General features: G+C 52.4%; 1 protein-coding gene across 3 annotated transcripts; it reads left to right on the forward strand.

Moving 5' to 3' along the window:
• The first annotated feature begins 2,233 nt into the window (after positions 1 to 2,233).
• RPUSD1 (RNA pseudouridine synthase domain containing 1) lies at positions 2,234 to 12,370 on the forward strand. 3 transcript variants are annotated; one of them, XM_038763195.1, is made up of 6 exons: positions 2,234 to 2,295; positions 6,559 to 6,754; positions 7,858 to 7,981; positions 8,266 to 8,368; positions 11,323 to 11,424; positions 11,575 to 12,370. In XM_038763195.1, the coding sequence occupies exons 2-6, from the start codon at positions 6,573 to 6,575 to the stop codon at positions 11,955 to 11,957; spliced, it is 894 nt and encodes a 297-aa protein (XP_038619123.1). In that variant the 5' UTR covers positions 2,234 to 2,295; positions 6,559 to 6,572; the 3' UTR covers positions 11,958 to 12,370. The 3 variants fall into 3 exon arrangements, with proteins under 3 accessions (XP_038619123.1, XP_038619122.1, XP_038619121.1); XM_038763194.1 differs by having other exon boundaries at positions 2,291 to 2,366; XM_038763193.1 differs by lacking the exon at positions 2,234 to 2,295 and adding an exon at positions 2,297 to 2,366 and having other exon boundaries at positions 7,858 to 8,368.
• Positions 12,371 to 18,315: the final 5,945 nt, after the last annotated feature.

The raw sequence follows: 18,315 nt of genomic DNA on the forward strand, positions 1-18,315 counted from the left end.
TTTTTGCTCTCTGCTTTTACTCTTTCCCTTTCCTCCGTCGTAAACAAGACGCGGAGGAGTTGCTGGCAGTCGTCCCAAGTAGGTTGATGAGTGTAGAAGACTGGCTCTAGTAAGTTGATTACCTCCTCCGGGGCTTGGGAAAAGGAAGGATTCTGGTTCTTCCAATTGTACAGATCTGACGTGGTAAAAGGAACATATGTCCGCACAGGCCGCCCCGTTTCATCCCTTTCTCCTGTTTCCCTCACTCCTGTCGGCCCAAATTCAGTCCCACTTCGGGTGTGGGGGGGGCTTGGAGGTCCGGTGGAATCTGGTTGGGGAAAAACCTCTTCCTCGGGCGGGGCTGAGGGTTCCCTATAGGGGGGAGGGGGCGCTCGCGGAGGAGGCGCTCGCCCCCTCCTTGGGCTCTCCGGTTGCGTGGGGAGCACGGGAGGCTTGCGAGCAACTTTGGACCCTAGAGTGCTGGATACGAGGACCTTAGTGGCGCCGAGGGGTCGGCACCCACAGTCCTTTAAGTACTTAGGGTTGTCTACTATAATATCTATCCAAATGGTAATGTATGGGATTTGGTCCGGGTGGCCTGGGTTTCCGTCCACGACTCGGCGGACGGCAGCCGCCACCCCTATGTCTAGGGTCCCAGTGTCGGGCCAGCCAACCTTGAAGGCGGGCCATTCCAACTCGCAAAACCTGCGTAAGTCAAAGTTATTAACAGACACGCCATAGTTATCAGCTCGCCGCTGGAAATCAGAGAAGTTTTTGAGCAACGGGCTCAAGGGGCCCTTTGACCTGCCCTGTCCCATCTTGGCCGAGAGGGAGAGGACGGCAAGTGCGAGCAGAAAAACTGGGAGACAAAAAGACCGAAGAAGATGTTCCAAAGGGCTTGAAGGGCCCTTTCCCCTTCCCCGTACCTGCCCGAAGATTAAAACATTACGCATGCGCCCCCCCTCCCCCGGTTTTAGCCGGGGTCCGCCGGCAATTCGCAAAGCGCACAAAGAACGAAAACGACAGACCAACAACAACCAAACAAACAGCCCAAAGAAACACACACGTCTCAAGGACAACTGTACTCGACCATGAGACCCAAACTCGGGGTCAGGGCGTCCCGACCAACAACAACCAAACAAACAGCCCAAAGAAACACACACGTCTCAAGGACAACTGTACTCGACCATGAGACCCAAACTCGGGGTCAGGGCGTCCCGACCAACAACAACCAAACAAACAGCCCAAAGAAACACACACGTCTCAAGGACAACTGTACTCGACCATGAGACCCAAACTCGGGGTCAGGGCGTCCCGACCAACAACAACCAAACAAACAGCCCAAAGAAACACACACGTCTCAAGGACAACTGTACTCGACCATGAGACCCAAACTCGAGGTCAGAGCGTCCCCTGATCCGAGTGGAGTCGGAACAAAGGCAGCGTCCTGCCGTTCCTATACTCCCAAACCCTCGCGAGGCCTGACAAAGTGACTCACCGGTACCGGGTCTGTTGCGCCGATCCCGAATGGCGGAGCGAAGGGGTCCGCCTAGAATGGTGGGGATCCCGGACGAGCCCCCAAATGTTATAAGGAAACCTGATCAAGGTCTCCGGGGCCCGGGATCCCACCCACCAACAAATTGGATCGCACGACAACCGGACAGAATTTAGGTGACCTGCCCAGCGCCAAAGAGGGCAGGTCGCAGCTTTATTGCAGATTTAAATCTGGGCTACCGCCTTATAGTAAGGCTTGGGAAGCGGCAGCCCCCACGAGCACAACTTTACACCCTTTATAGGGGTCTGAGGAGCGGTTATGCAAATGTTCCTTCCTTGTTTTACTGGCCTGGTTGCCCAAGGGGCTTTCCCGGCCGTTAGGCTGACGGTAATCGCCCTGCCAGGTGCTTCCCGATAAGGGCGTTGGCGCCGGGCTACAGGCCAGAAGTTCTGGCTCCCTGCCCAACCACGTGACAAGGCATTTTCCACAACATGGAGTCTGTCTAACAAGATGGAGTCTGTCTAGTTGTAGAGACTCAAGCCTCTTCGAGCCTCACAAATAAATACGATTGATTGATTGGTTGCCGGGAGCGCCCCCACGCGGCCCCGCTCGCGCGCACTTCCGGCCGGCGCTCCGCCCGGCCCTGACGTCGTGACGTCGCCTCCCGCGCCCCGGTGACGTCACCGGCCCTGCCTGGAGCGCCCCCACGCGGCCCCGCTCGCGCCGACGCTCCGCCCGGCCCTGACGTCGTGACGTCACCTCCCGCGCCCCGGTGACGTCACCGGCCCTGTCGGGAGCGCCCCCACGCGGCTCCGAGGGAGGTAAGTGGCCGCGGCGGCGTCTATCACGGTCCCGGGCGCTGTACTGAGCGCCCCGCTTGGATGCGCGGCCGGTAAGTGGATCGGACTTCTAGACTGTGAGCCCACTGTCTCTATACGTTGCCAACTTGGACTTCCCAAGCGCTTAGTACAGTGCTCTGCACACAGGAAGCGCTCAATAAATACGATTGATTGATTGATTGATTGATTGATCGGCCCTCGGGGGTGGGGGTGGGGGGAGGTGTCCGATCCGACAATCCGAGGGGCAGTGGAAAGAACCCCCCCCCCCACCCCACCTGGATATATATAAATATTCATTCATTCAATCGTATTTATTGAGCGCCTACTGTGTGCAGAGCACTGGACTAAGCGCTTGGGGAGTCCAAGTCGGCAACCTATATTCATTCATTCAGTCGTATTTATTGAGCCGTTACTGTGTGCAGAGCACTGGACTAAGCGCTTGGGAAGGACAAGTTGGCAACATATTCATTCATTCATTCAATTGTATTTATTGAGCGCTTACTGTGTGCAGAGCACTGTTCTAAGCGCTTGGGAAGGACAAGTTGGCAACATATTCATTCATTCAATCGTATTTATTGAGCGCTTACTGTGTGCTGAGCACTGGACTAAGCGCTTGGGAAGTCCAAGTTGGCAACATATTCATTCATTCAGTCGTATTTATTGAGTGCTTACTGTGTGCAGAGCACTGGACTAAGCGCTTGGGAAGGACAAGTTGGCAGCATATTCATTCATTCATTCAATCATATTTATTGAGCGCTTACTGTGTGCAGAGCACTGGACTAAGCGCTTGGGAAGTACAAGTGGGCAGCATATTCATTCATTCAATCGTATTTATTGAGCGCTTACTGTGTGCAGAGCACTGGACTAAGCGCTTGGGAAGGACAAGTTGGCAACATATTCATTCATTCATTCATTCAATCATATTTATTGAGCGCTTACTGTGTGCAGAGCACCGTACTAATTCATTCATTCAATCGTATTTAGTGAACGCTTACTGTGTGCAGAGCACTGGACTAAGCGCTTGGGAAGGACAAGTGGGCAACATATTCATTCAATCGTATTTATTGAGCGATTACTGTGTGCAGAGCACTGGACTAAGCGCTTGGGAAGGACAAGTTGGCAACATATTCATTCATTCAATCGTATTTATTGAGCGCTTACAGTGTGCAGAGCACTTTCCTAAGTGCTTGGGAAGGACAAGTTGGCAACATATTCATTCATTCATTCAGTCGTATTTATTGAGCGCTTACTGTGTGCAGAGCACTGGACTAAGCGCTTGGGAAGGACAAGTGGGCAGCATATTCATTCATTCAATCGTATTTACTGAGCGCTTACTGTGGGCAGAGCACTGGACTAAGCGCTTGGGAAGGACAAGTTGGCAACATATTCATTCATTCAATCATATTTATTGAGCGTTTACTGTGTGCAGAGCACTGTACTAATTCATTCATTCAGGCGTATTTAGTGAACGCTTACTGTGTGCAGAGCACTGGACTAAGCGCTTGGGAAGGACAAGGTGGCAACATATTCATTCATTCAATCATATTTATTGGGCGATTACTGTGTGCAGAGCACTGGACTAAGCGCTTGGGAAGCACAAGTTGGCAACATATTCATTCATTCAATCATATTTATTGAGCGCTTACTTTGTGCAGAGCACTGGACTAAGCGCTTGGAAGGGCAAGTTGGCAACATATTCATTCATTCAATCGTATTTATTGAGTGCTTACTGTGTGCAGAGCACTGGACTAAGCGCTTGGAAGGGCAAGTTGGGAACATATTCATTCATTCAATCGTATTTATTGAGCGCTTACTGTGTGCAGAGCACTGGACTAACCGCTTGGGAAGGACAAGTGGGCAACATATTCATTCATTCAATCATATTTATTGAGCGCTTACTGTGTGCAGAGCACTGGACTAAGCGCTTGGGAAGGACAAGTTGGCAGCATATTCATTCATTCATTCATTCAATCATATTTATTGAGCGTTTACTGTGTGCAGAGCACTGTACAAATTCATTCAGTCGTATTTAGTGAACACTTACTGTGTGCATAGCACTGGACTAAGCGCTTGGGAAGGACAAGGTGGCAACATATTCATTCAATTGTATTTATTGAGCACTTATTGTGTGCAGAGCACTGGACTAAGCGCTTGGGAAGGACATGTTGGCAACATATTCATTCATTCAATCATTTTTATTGAGCGCTTACTGTGTGCAGAACACTGTCCTAAGCGCTTGGGAAGGACAAGTTGGCAACATATTCATTCATTCATTCAATCATATTTATTGAGCGTTTACTGTGTGCAGAGCACTGGACTAATTCATTCATTCAGTCGTATTTAGTGAACGCTTACTGTGTGCAGAGCACTGGACTAAACACTTGGGAAGGACAAGGTGACGACATATTCATTCATTCAGTCGTATTTATTGAGCGCTTACTGTGTGCAGAGCACTGTACTAAGCGCTTGGGAAGGACAAGTTGGCAACATATTCATTCAATCGTATTTATTGAGCGCTTACAGTGTGCAGAGCACTTTCCTAAGTGCTTGGGAAGGACAAGTTGGCAACATATTCATTCATTCATTCAGTCGTATTTATTGAGCGCTTACTGTGTGCAGAGCACTGGACTAAGCGCTTGGGAAGGACAAGTGGGCAGCATATTCATTCATTCAATCGTATTTACTGAGCGCTTACTGTGGGCAGAGCACTGGACTAAGCGCTTGGGAAGGACAAGTTGGCAACATATTCATTCATTCAATCATATTTATTGAGCGTTTACTGTGTGCAGAGCACTGTACTAATTCATTCATTCAGGCGTATTTAGTGAACGCTTACTGTGTGCAGAGCACTGGACTAAGCGCTTGGGAAGGACAAGGTGGCAACATATTCATTCATTCAATCATATTTATTGGGCGATTACTGTGTGCAGAGCACTGGACTAAGCGCTTGGGAAGCACAAGTTGGCAACATATTCATTCATTCAATCATATTTATTGAGCACTTACTTTGTGCAGAGCACTGGACTAAGCGCTTGGAAGGGCAAGTTGGCAACATATTCATTCATTCAATCGTATTTATTGAGCGCTTACTGTGTGCAGAGCACTGGACTAAGCGCTTGGAAGGGCAAGTTGGGAACATATTCATTCATTCAATCGTATTTATTGAGCGCTTACTGTGTGCAGAGCACTGGACTAAGCGCTTGGGAAGGACAAGTTGGCAACATATTCATTCATTCATTCAATCGTATTTATTGAGTGCTTACTGTGTGCAGAGCACTGGACTAAGCGCTTGGGAAGTCCAAGTTGTTAACATATTCATTCATTCAGTCGTATTTATTGAGCGCTTACTGTGTGCAGAGCACTGGACTAAGCGCTCGGGAAGGGCAAGTTGGTAACATATTCATTCATTCAATTGTATTTATTGAGCGCTTACTGTGTGCAGAGCACTGGACTAAGTGCTTGGGAAGGGCAAGTTGGTAACATATTCATTCATTCATTCAATCGTATTTATTGAGTGCTTACTGTGTGCAGAGCACTGGACTAAGCGCTTGGGAAGGGCAAGTTGGTAACATATTCATTCAATCGTGTTTATTGAGTGCTTACTGTGTGCAGAGCACTGGACTAAGCGCTTGGGAAGTCCAAGTCGGCAACATCTAGAGACGGTCCCCACCCGACGGCGGGCTCACGGTCTAGAAGGGGGAGACAGACAACAAAGCAAAATATATTAACAAAGTAAAATAAATAAATAGAGCAATATACGTACAACGTATATGTACAAACGTATACATGTATACAGGTGCTGTGGGGAGGGGAAGGAGGGGGCTCAGTGTGGGAAGGCCTCCTGGAGGAGGTGAGCTCTCAGTAGGGCCTTGAAGGGAGGAAGAGAGCCAGCTTGGCGGATGGGCAGAGGGATTGGGGGCATTCCGGGCCCGGGGGAGGACGTGGGCCGGGGGTCGACGGCGGGACGGGCGAGAACGAGGCCTAATGGTGAGGAGATTAGCGGCGGAGGAGCGGAGGGCGCGGGCTGGGCTGGAGAAGGAGAGAAGGGTGGTGAGGTAGCAGGGGGTGAGGGGATGGATGGACAGCCTTGAAGCCCAGGGTGAGGAGTTTCTGCCTGATGCGCAGATTGATTGATTGGTAGCCACTGGAGATTTTTGAGGAGGGGAGGAACATGCCCAGAGCGTTTGGTGGGCGCCGTTTGGAGGCTTCTCCCACCCCCTGATGGGCCCGCCCGCCCGCCCGCAGGGGGACTGGCCGCCATGGACCCGGAGAGCCCCGACAGCCTGTCGGTCCTGTACCAGAGCGCCGATTTCGTGGTGGTGAACAAGCGGTGGGACCTCCGCCTGGACAGCAAGCTGTGGCCCCGGCCCCTCACCCTGCAGGCCCAGCTGAACCGGCGCTTCCCCGACCTGGCCGACCCCGGCACCTGCCATGGCTTCAGGTATAATAACGATGGTGATGATGACGGCATTCGTGAAGCGCTCACTACGTGCAAAGCGCGGTGCCCGGGGCGTCCGGGCACTTCCCCTCCGCCGGGACCGCGGGGGCCGGCGGGGATGGCTCAGCCCGGGAAGGGATCGGGCCGCTGGTCGAACGGAGTCTGCCGGGGGGCGGATGTAGGAGCTGCACCTGTTGCCAATTTGTACTTCCCAAGCGCTTAGTCCAGTGCTCTGCGCATAGTAAGCACTCAATAAATACGATTGATGATGACGATGACGCGCCCAGGAGAGCGCGGGCTGCCGGCTCGAAGGCGTCGGAGACGAGAGAGGTTGAGAGGTTGATGAGCGCGGGCTTTGGAGGGCATTTTATCTGTAAAATGGGGATGAAGACTGTGAGCCCCCCGTGGGACAACCTGATCATCTTGTAACCTCCCCAGTGCTTAGAACAGTGATTTGCACATAGTAAGCACTTAATAAATGCCATCATTATTATTATTATTATTATTTGGAGTCCGAGGTTGATGAGCGCGGGCTTTGGAGGGCATTTTATCTGTAAAATGGGGATGAAGACTGTGAGCCCCGCGTGGGACAACCTGATCATCTTGTAACCTCCCCAGTGCTTAGAACAGTGATTTGCACATAGTAAGCACTTAATAAATGCCATCATTATTATTATTATTATTTGGAGTCCGAGGTCATGGGTTCGAATCCCGGCTCCCCCCCATTCATTCAGTCGTATCTCTGGAGCGCTTCCTGTGCGCAGAGCACTGGACCGAGCGCCCGGGAGGTGCAAGCGGATGTCCGCCGCGTGGCCTCGGGCGAGTCGCTTAACTTCTCCGAGCCTCGGCGACCTCATCCGGAAAACGGGGGTGCTGACTGGGAGCCCCCCGTGGGATGACCCGATCACCTCGTATTCCCCCCGGGCGCTTAGAACGGGGCTCTGCACAGAGTAGGCGCTTAACAGATGCCATCATCGTCGTCATTATGGGCTTGACCTCCCTTCTCTGGACCCTTCCGTGCCTGTCCCCGGGGGGTTTCCGAGAGCGGTGGGTGTCGGGGGGCGCGGGAGCGGTCAGGCCTACCCGGGACCTCGGTTCCGTTGCAGATTTTGCCACCAGCTGGACTTCTCCACCAGCGGGGCCCTGTGCGTGGCCCTCAACAGGGCCGCCGCCGGCAGAGCCTACCGGTGCTTCAAGGAGCGGACCGTCACCAAGGCCTACGTCGCCCTGGTAAGGGGGTCCGGCCCGTCGCGGCGCCCCGGGGCACCGGGCCCCGTTTCCAACCATCCGGGGGGACGCCTCTCCCGTCCGGGCACCTCGTTCATCCAAGAAGCCGGCCCCCCGGTCCGGCCCCGCGTCGGTTCGCCCATCCGGAGGGGGTGGGCCCCGGCCGGCGAGGGTACGGCGCGGGCGTCTGGTTCCCTTCCCGCTCCCGGGCCCCTCCTGAGCCGGACGGGGACCAGCTGGCCGCAGGACGGGGCCGAGGTGCCAGGCCGGGCTCCGCCTCGCCGCAGGTCCGAGGCCACGTGGGCGAGGACAGGATGACCATCAGCCACGCCATCGGCAAGAACACCGCCGAGGGGCTGACCCACACCATGTGCATCCAGGGCACGGAGGGTAAGAGGGCCGGACGGCCCGAGGGCCACAGCCGGGGGAGGAGAAGGGGCCCGACCGGTGGGTTGGGACGTCGCGGGGATGGAGGGAGGAGGGACGGGGTTGGCGGCTGGGGGCCCGGAGGGAGGAAGGGCAGGGCTGCGGGGCAGGGAAACCCACCCGGAGCGGAAGAAACAGCTGCCTCGATGGGCGTGGAAGGCAGGAAGACCCGCATCCTAATCCCGGCTCCGCCGCTTGTCTGCCTTCTGACCCGGGGCGAGTCACCCATGAGCCCACTGTTGGGTAGGGACCGTCTCTATATGTTGCCAATTTGTACTTCCCAAGCGCTTAGTCCAGTGCTCTGCACACAGTAAGCGCTCAATAAATGCGATTGATGATGATGATGATGGGCCTCGTAACGACGACGGCGTCCGTTCAGCGCTCACCGCGTGCGAAGCACCGTTCTAGGCACCGGGGAGGTTACAAGGCGCTCAGGTTGGCCCGGGGAGGGCTCCCGGTCTTCATCCCCGTTTTCCAGACGAGGGAACCGAGGCCCGGAGAAGTGAAGTGACTTCATCATCATCGTCAATCGTATTTATTGAGCGCTTACTGTGTGCAGAGCACTGGACTGAGCGCTTGGGAAGTACATGTTGGCAACATCTAGAGACAGTCCCTACCCAACAGCGGGCTCACAGTCTAAAAGGGGGAGACGGAGAACAAAACCAAACGTACTAACAAAATCAAATAAATAGAATAGATATGTACAAGTAAAATAAATAAATAGAGTTGCCCAGAGTCGCACCGCTGACGGTTGGCGGAGCCGGGATTTGAACCCACGGCCTCCGACTCCAAAGCCCGGGCTCTTTCCAGTGAGCCACGCTGCTTCCCGAGCCTCGTACTTCCCGAGCGCTCAGTCCGGTGCCCTGCGCCCAGTAGGCGCTCAATAAATACGATTGAGTGAATGAATGCGCCTCGGTTCCCTCTCCCGTCAGATGGGGATGAAGACCGTGAGCCCCCCAACGTGGGACAACCCAATCACCTTGTAACCTCCCCGGTGCTTAGAACGGTGCTTTGCCCGTAGTAAGCGCTTCATAAATGCCCTCACTATTATCATTATTAAGAATGTGAGCCCCACCTGGGATTCATTCATTCATTCATTCATTCGATTGTATTTATTGAGCGCTTCCTGTGTGCAGAGCACTGGACTGAGCGCTTGGGAAGTCCAAGCTGGCAACATGAGAGACGGTCCCTACCCAACGGCGGGCTCACAGTCTAGAAGGGGACGGGGACTGCGTCCAACCGATTTGCTCGTATCCACCCCGGCGCTTAGTATGGTGCCTGGCGCATAGTAAGCGCTAACAAATGCCGCAGTTATAATTATCATTAGCTTGCATCGGCCCTAGTGCTCCGAAAAGTGGCTGACATATAGTCACCATCATCATCAATCGTATTTATTGAGCGCTTACTATGTGCAGAGCACTGTACTAAGCGCTTGGGAAGTACAGATTGGCAACATATAGAGACAGTCCCTACCCAACGGTCTAAAAGTCTGCTTAACAATTCCTTTAAAAAATAAAACAGAAGGGCGAAGGCGTGGGGCTGGTGGGTGGGCACAGGGAAGGGAGTTGGGACTGGTCAGCCGGGTTATGGAGAGTGGGGGCTGTTCATTCATTCGTTCATTCGATCGTATTTATTGAGCGCTCACTGTACTGAGCGCTTGGGAAGTCCAAGTTGGCAACACAGAGAGACGGTCCCTACCCAACGGCGGGCTCACGGTCTAGAAGTGGAGGCAGGGCGGGGCCGGAGAGTGAATCAATCAATCGATCGATCGTATTTATTGAGCGCTTACTATGTGCAGAGCACCGTACTAAGCGCTTGGGAAGTACGAGTTGGCGACATATAGGGACGGTCCCTACGCAACAGTGGGCTCACAGTCTAGAAGGGGGACACGGAGAACAAAACCAAACATATTAACAAAATAAAATAGAATAGATATGTACAAGTAAAATAAATACATAGAGTAATAAATATGTACAAACATATATCCATATATACAGGTGCTGTGGGGAAGGGAAGGAGGTAAGATGGGGGGATGGAGGAGGGGGAGAGAGGGAGAGGGGGCAGCCAACGCTCCCCTAAACGCTCCGTGTGTCCCCTCTTAATGATAATGGCATTTATTAAGCGCTTACTATGTGCCAAGCACTGTTCTAAGCGATGGGGGATGTACAAGCAGCGTGGCTCAGTGGAAGGAGCCCCGGCTAAAATGTGCAGCATGGCTCAGTGGAAAGAGCCCGGGCTTTGGAGTCAGAGGTCGTGGGCTTGAACTCCATCATCATCAGTCGTATTTATTGAGCGCTTACTCTGTGCACAGCACCGTACTAAGCGCTTGGGAAGCACAAATTGGCAACATCTAGAGACGGTCCCTACCCACCAGTGGGCTCCCAGTCTAAAAGGGGGAGACAGAGAACAAAACCAAACATACTAACAAAATAAAATAAATAGAATAGATATGTACAAGCAAAATAGAGTAATTTATTACTCAGCTCCGCCACTTGTCAGCTGGGTGACTTTGGGCGAGTCACTTCCCTTCTCTGGGCCTCAGCGACCTCATCTGCAAAATGGGGATTAAGTCTGTGAGCCCCACGTGGGACAACCTGATGACCTTGTATCTACCCCAGGGTTTACGGCGCTTCGCACATAGTAAGCGCTTAATAAATGCTATAAAAAAGTGGGAGTGAAGACACGGAGGGGAGGGGAGATGGGGCCGGTGAGCGGGAGGGGACGCAGGCCTGGAGCCTGGCGGGTGGAGGGGAGGTGAGCGGGTGAGGCCCCGGTGGTTGGGTTCCGGGTTCGTCTTTTGGACGCCGCCGGGTTTGGGCCCGGCTCCCCGGGTTATTCGAGAGGCGGGGGGCCGGGCGGTGACGGGGTGACCGCAAGTGCCCCCCCCCGTGCCTTCCCCCCGGCCCCGATGGCCCCAGGGTGTGAAAACGCCAAGCCTTGCCGGACGGAGCTGTGGGTCCTGGAGCACGGCACCTACGGCGGCGAGCCTGTCACCAAGGTGCTGCTGCAGCCGCTCACCGGTACGGCCCCCCAGGGGGGAGCGGGGAGTGTGGGGAGGGTCCCCCCCGGGGGAAGGCGACCCGTCCGGGCTCCTGCGGGCCGGGACTCGGACCGGACTGGCCACGCGCCGGGGGTCGGCATCCCAGGTCGACGGCGTCCCTCCCCGGCAGGCCGGACGCACCAGCTCCGGGTCCACTGCAGCGCCAGCGGCCACCCCATCGTGGGCGACTTGACCTACGGCCTCGGGCGGGACGGCGTCCCCTTCCGCATGATGCTGCACGCCCTCCACCTGCGCATCCCGACCGGGCCCGAACTCGTGGAGGCCACCGCCCCGGACCCCTTCCTCCCGTCCCTGGACTCCCGCTGGGTCTCCCTGCGCGCCGTCCGGCCCCTCGGCGCCGTGCTGCGGACCCTGCGGGCCGCCGGGGACGGGGCCCCGGCGGCGGGCCGGAGCGGGACCTCGGGGCGGCCGGTTGGCGTCACGGACGGGGCCGAGCGCCAGTGCCGGGCCTGGCTGCGGGAGTGGGCGGCGGCGTTGGAGCCGGACGGCTGAGCTCCCCGGCCGGTGGTGGTCTCCGGCCCGTCCCGGCGCGGCTCGGTGGGAAGGGCGCGGGGTCCGATCCCGGCCCCGCCGACCGCCGGCTGGGTGACTTCACGCCTCCGGACCTCGGTCCCCTCGCCCGGCAACTGGGGATGAAGAGCGTGAGGCCCCCCCGGGGGACAACCTCATCACCGGGTCGCCCCCGCGGCGCTCTGCCCGGAGCGAGCGCTTAATCGAGGCCGCCGTCGTCGTCGTGACTCGGTGGGCCGGACCCGGCTCGGAGCCCCGGGACGCTCCCCCGCCTCCTGCCTTCGGCGCCCGGGAATTCCGACGGCCCCGACCCCCGGCTCCGTGTTTGGTCTTTTAGACTGTGAGCCCGCTGTTGGGTAGGGACCGTCTCTATATGTTGCCAATTTGTACTTCCCAAGCGCTTAGTACGGTGCTCTGCACATAGTAAGCGCCCAATAAATACGATTGATGATGATGATGGTCCCGTTGGCCGTCTCCCCCTTCCGCGCCGTGAGCCCGTCGTCGGGTGGGGACCGTCCCTGGACGTCGCCGACTCGGACTCCCCGGGCGCTTAGTCCGGTGCTCCGCGCGCGGTCGGCGCTCGGTCGACCCCGACGAATCTAAAGGGCCGGAAGGCGGACGGGGGCAGGGGTTGGAGGGGGAATAGACGGGGTCAAAGTTCACAGGGAGCGGATCTAGTGCGCAAGTTGGGAAATCTGTCCGGGATCTTGGCGTCTTACGCCCTCCCGTGCTCTCAGTCCGGTGCTCCGCGCGCAGTAAGCGCTCAATAAATATGATTGAATGAATGAATGAATACGATTGAAGGAACGAATGTCCTGTTTTGTCGTCGGCCTCCCGCTTCCAGACCGCGAGCCCGCTGTCGTCGGGTAGGGACCGACTCTAGATGTTGCCGACTCGGACTTCCCGAGCGCTTGGTACAGTGCTCTGCGCACAGTAAGCGCTCAGTGAATTTTGGGGCCTCGGGGATAAAGCACGGGCCTGGGAATCGGAAGACCTGGGTTCCAAATTTGGCCCCGCCGCTTGTCCGCTGTGTGATCCTGGGCAAGTCGCTTCGCTTCTCTGTGCCTCAGTTACTTCATCTGTAAAATGGGGACTGAACCCTCCTCCCTCCAGTTTAGACTGTGAACCCCATGTGGAACAGGTACTGTGTCCAACTTGATTATCTTGAATCTGCCCCAGTGCTTAGTACAGTGCCCAGCACATAGTGAGCACTGAACAGATGTCATCCAAAAAACTCCCCCCCCCCCCAAACCTAGATATACTAGACACGCTCTGCTGCCTGCTGAGATTTCACTCAGACTCACCCCTCAGCCCCCTACACATATAATAACACGCACACATTATTCTAGACCGTGAGCCCGTTGTTAGGCAGGGATCGTCTCTATAAGTTGCCAAGTTGTACTTCCCAAGCGCTTAGTACAGTGCTCTGCACACGGTAAGCGCTCAATAAATACGATTGAACGAATGAATGAGTTCCCTTCACCTCTCTTTCCACTCTCCTCGTTTGCTCCAGCGTTTTCCTCTCTAGACCGTCAGCTACTTGAGGGCAGGGATCAGGTTTTACTTGTACTTATTTACCATTCTATTAATTTTGTTAATCATCATCAATCGTATTTATTGAGCGCTTACTGTGTGCAGAGCACTGTACTAAGCGCTTAATGATGCGCATTTAGCTTTGATTCTTTTTGTTCTGACCACTTGACACCTGTCTACGTGTTTTGTTCTGTTGCCTGTCTCCCCCTTCTAGACTGTGAGCCCGTTGTCGGGTTGGGGCCGTCTCTATAGGTTGCCGACTTGTACTTCCCAAGCGCTTAGTACAGTGCTCTGCACACGGTAAGCGCTCAATAAATACGATTGAATGAATGAATGTTTTGTTTTTTTGTCTGTCTCCCCCTTCTAGACTGTGAGCCCGTTGTTGGGTAGGGACTGTCTCTATATGTTGCCAGCTTGTACTTCCCAAGCGCTTAGTACAGTGCTCTGCATACAGTAAGCGCTCACTACGTTGCCAACTTGTACTTCCCAAGCGCTTAGTACGATTGAATGAATGAATGTTTTGTTTTGCTTTCTGTCTCCCCCTTCTAGACTGTTAGCCCATTGTTGGGTAGGGACCGTCTCTATATGTTGCCAGCTTGTACTTCCCAAGCGCTTAGTACAGCGCTCTGCACACAGTAAGCGCTCACTATGTTGCCAACTTGTACTTCCCAAGCGCTTAGTACAGTGCTCTGCGCACGGTAAGCGCTCAATAAATACGACTGAATGAACGAATGAATGCTCTGCAAACAGTAAGCATTCGATAAATATGATTGACTGGCTGACCGACTGAGTGGTTTAAAGCAGATTCATTCAATTCATTCAATCGTATTTATTGAACGCTTACTGTGTGCACAGCACTGCACTAAGCGCTTGGGAATTTCTGTTTGATGCGGAGGTGGACCCATCTAGACTGTGAGCCCGCTGTTGGGTAGGGACCGTCTCTATATGTTGCCGACTTGGACTTCCCAAGCGCTTAGTACAGTGCTCTGCACACAGTAAGCGCTCACTAAATACGATTGAATGAACGAATGAATGTGTCTGCTGATTCCGCTGTATTGTACTCTCCCAAGGGCTTAGGACAGTGCTCCGCACGTAGTAAGTGCTCAGTAAATGCCACTAATTGAACGACTGCTTCTATAGTCATCTACAGTGCTCCGACGACTTCCCTTTTCCCTCATCTTCCCAGAGTGCTCTTTCCAAGGCCTTTTCTTACCCTTTCCCATTCCCAAAGTATTCCATCCAACAGCTTTTCCGTCCTCTCCGACGCCTGGAACGGACATCACCGAATTGGAAGATTGTCGTAGGTTCTAACAGGGCCAACCTGAAAGTGGTTGGAGAAGCCGCACGGTGTGTTGGAAAGAACGCGGGACCCGAGTTCTAATCGCGGCTCCGCCGCTCATCTGCTGTGTCGCTTCACTTCTCTGTGCCTCCTTTACCTCATCTCCAGAATAGGGATTTAATACCTGTTCGAATCCCTCCTACTTAGAGTGCCCGTCCCGTGTGGGACCCGATTTTCTTGTATCTACCCCGGTGCTTGACGTATAGTAGGCGTTTAACAAACGCTACAAAAAAAAGCAACCATTTATCACTTCATTTCTCCGTGCCTCCGTTGCCTCATCTGTAAAATGGGGATATGTCGCCAACTTGTACTTCCCAAGCGCTTAGTGCGGTGCTCTGCACACAGTAAGCGCTCAATAAATCCGATTGATTGATTGATTGATTGATTAAGACTGTGAGCCCCATAGGGGACAGGGACCGTGTTCAATCGGATTAGCTTGTAATAATAATAATAATAATAATAATAATAATAATAATAATAATAATAATAATAATGGCATTTGTTAAGTGCTTACTATGTGCAAAGCACCGTTCTAAGCTCTGGGGAGGTGACAAGGTGATCAGGTTGTCCCACGGGGGGCTCGCAGTTTTCACCCCCATTTTACAGATGAGGTAACTGAGGCACAGAGAAGTGACTTGCCCCAAGTCACACAGCTGACAGTTGGCGGAGCTGGGATTTGAACCCATGACCGCTGACTCCAAAGCCCGGGCTCTTTCCACTGAGCCACGCTGCTTCTCACTAATCCTGATTGATCGATTGCCTCTACGCAGGTTTGGTAGTTTTGCTCCCGAATCTTTTCATTCATTCATTCAGTAGTATTTATTGAGCGCTTACCGTGTGCAGAGCACTGTACTAAGCGCTTGGGAAGTCCAAGTTGGCAACATCTAGAGACGGTCCCTACCCAAAAGTGGGCTCGCGGTCTAGAAGGGGGAGACAGAGAACAAAACAAAACATATTACCAAAATAAAATAAATAGAATAAATCTGTACAAGTAAAATAAATAAATAGAGAAGTAAATACGTGCAAACATATATACATAGAATAAACATGTACAAATAAAATGAATAGAGTAATAAGTGATACTCTCATTGCCTAAATGGTAAGCTGCAAAATTAACCATTTAGATAGCACACAATTTAGAAATAGAACAATTACTAAATTACTGTGGTGTACTCAATACCCTCATGAAGAAGAAACCTAAGAGACCTAAGGCCTCCACACGTTCAGACTGATATGACGAACAGAAAACAACAGATGCCGTTAGGGAAATAAACTAGCTTGTTGCAATAATTTTGGTGTGATTTTAACCTTCGCAGCCATGGCCATTCATTCATTCATTCATTCATTCATTCAATCGTACTTATTGAGCGCTTACTGTGCGCAGAGCACTGTACTAAGCGCTTGGGAAGTCCAAGTTGGCAACATATAGAGACGGTCCCTACCCAACAGCGGGCTCACAGTCGAGAAGGGGGAAGACAGCGGCCACTGTAACTTCCACATGCTCGGTAATGAAAATAATTCAGGGATAAAGGTGGGGGCGTAAAAAATATGATTCGCATTCCCCTTTTCTCAACATAACCCCCTCCCGTTTGACTCTTTTTATTATCATTATTACGGTTCTAAAGTCAAGTGTGAAAATCTGATAAGATCGAGCTATCAAGGGCTTAGTGTTGGTACAGTGAGATTACTTGCTTGCTGATAATATCATAGTTATGATGGGTCAAAAGTACTTTTTTATTGCTTCAGGGCTTTCATTCAGAACGACATTTGCCAAATGAGTAGCTGAGTCAGCCCATCTGTATAATAATAATAATAATAACGGCATTTGTTAAGCGCTTACTATGTGCAGAGCACTGTTCTAAGCGCTGGTGGGGATACAGGGTGATCAAGTTGTCCCACGTGGGGCTCGCAGTCTTAATCCCCGTTTTACAGATGAGGTAACTGAGGCTCAGAGAAGTTAAGTGACTTGCCCCAGGTCACACAGCAGACATGTGGCGGAGCGGGATTCAAACCCATGACCTCTGACTCCAAAGCCTGGGCTCTTTCCACTGAGCCACGCTGCTTCATATCCATATCCCCACAGCACCTGTATATATGTATATATGTTTGTACATATTTATTACTCTATTTATTTTACTTGTACATATCTATTCTATTTATTTTATTTTGTTAGTATGTTTGGTTTTGTTCTCTGTCTCCCCCTTTTAGACTGTGAGTGAGCCCACTGTTGGGTAGGGACTGTCTCTATATGTTGCCAATTTGTACTTCCCAAGCACTTAGTCCAGTGCTCTGCACATAGTAAGCGCTCAATAAATACGATTGATGATGATGATATCCATATTCATATCCGTATCCATTCAACCGTCCGTAACGTCATTTCAGGAAATTCATTCATTCATTCAATCGTATTTATTGAGCACTTACTGTGCGCAGAGGACTGTACTAAGCGCTTGGGGAGTACAAGTTGGCAACCTATAAAGACGGTCCCTACCCAACGACGGGCTCCCAGTCTAGAAGGGGGAGACGGACACCAAAACAAAACACGTGGACGGGTGTCAAGTTGTCAGAATAAACCGAAGTAGAGCTAGATGCACATCATTAACAAAATAAATAAAATAGTAAATATGGACAAGTAAAATCTGCTCAGCAGTGCTGATTTCCAGGAGACGATCCTCTGGGTGGAGGGTTTTCGCTCAGAAAAATTACCGTCCCTACCCGTTGTACGTGATAGTAGCGGTTAGCCAAGCAACAGAAATAATAATGATAATAATAATAACGAGAACGATATTTGTCGATAATAATAATGATGGCATTTGTTAAGCGCTTACTATGTGCAAAGCGCTGGGGAGGATACAAGGTGATCAGGTCGTCCCACGGGGGGCTCGCAGTCTTCCTCCCCATTTTCCAGATGAGGTCACTGAGGCCCGGAGAAGTGAAGTGACTTGCCCGAAGTCACCCAGCTGACAAGTGGCGGAGCCGGGATTTGAACCCACTACCTCTGACTCCCAAGCCTGTGCTGTTTCCACTGAGCCACGCTGCTTAACTTCTCTGAGCCTCAGTTACCTCATCTGTAAAGTGGGGATGAAGACGGTGAGCCCCCCACGGGACAATCTGATCACCTTGTATCCCCCCCCCCCAGCGCTTAGAACAGTGCTTTGCATGTAGTAAGCGCTTAACAAATGCCATTATTATTATTATTATTGTTATTATGTGCTGTTCTAAGTGCTGGGATAGATACAAGTTACTCAGATTGGACCCAATCCCTGTCCCGCACGGGGCTTATAGTCTAGGTAGGAGGGAACGGGATCTAATCCCCATTTTACAGATGAGGTAACTGAGGCCCAGAGAGGTTAGGTGACTTGCCCAAGATCACAGGGTAGACATGTGGCATGTGACATGTGGCATATTTATACATATTTGTACATACATATTATACATATTTGTACATATTTATTATTCTATTTATTT

This window comes from Tachyglossus aculeatus, chromosome 21, assembly GCF_015852505.1.
Source record: "Tachyglossus aculeatus isolate mTacAcu1 chromosome 21, mTacAcu1.pri, whole genome shotgun sequence".
Taxonomy (NCBI): domain Eukaryota; kingdom Metazoa; phylum Chordata; class Mammalia; order Monotremata; family Tachyglossidae; genus Tachyglossus; species Tachyglossus aculeatus.

What these genes read in the sequence shown, in the direction of transcription:
- RPUSD1 (XM_038763193.1), top strand. An exon ending in GGCACCTGCCATGGCTTCAG is followed by an intron (nt 6,755 to 7,857) that starts GTATAATAACGA and finishes GTTCCGTTGCAG; the next exon opens with ATTTTGCCACCAGCTGGACT. An exon ending in GTGCATCCAGGGCACGGAGG is followed by an intron (nt 8,369 to 11,322) that starts GTAAGAGGGCCG and finishes CGATGGCCCCAG; the next exon opens with GGTGTGAAAACGCCAAGCCT.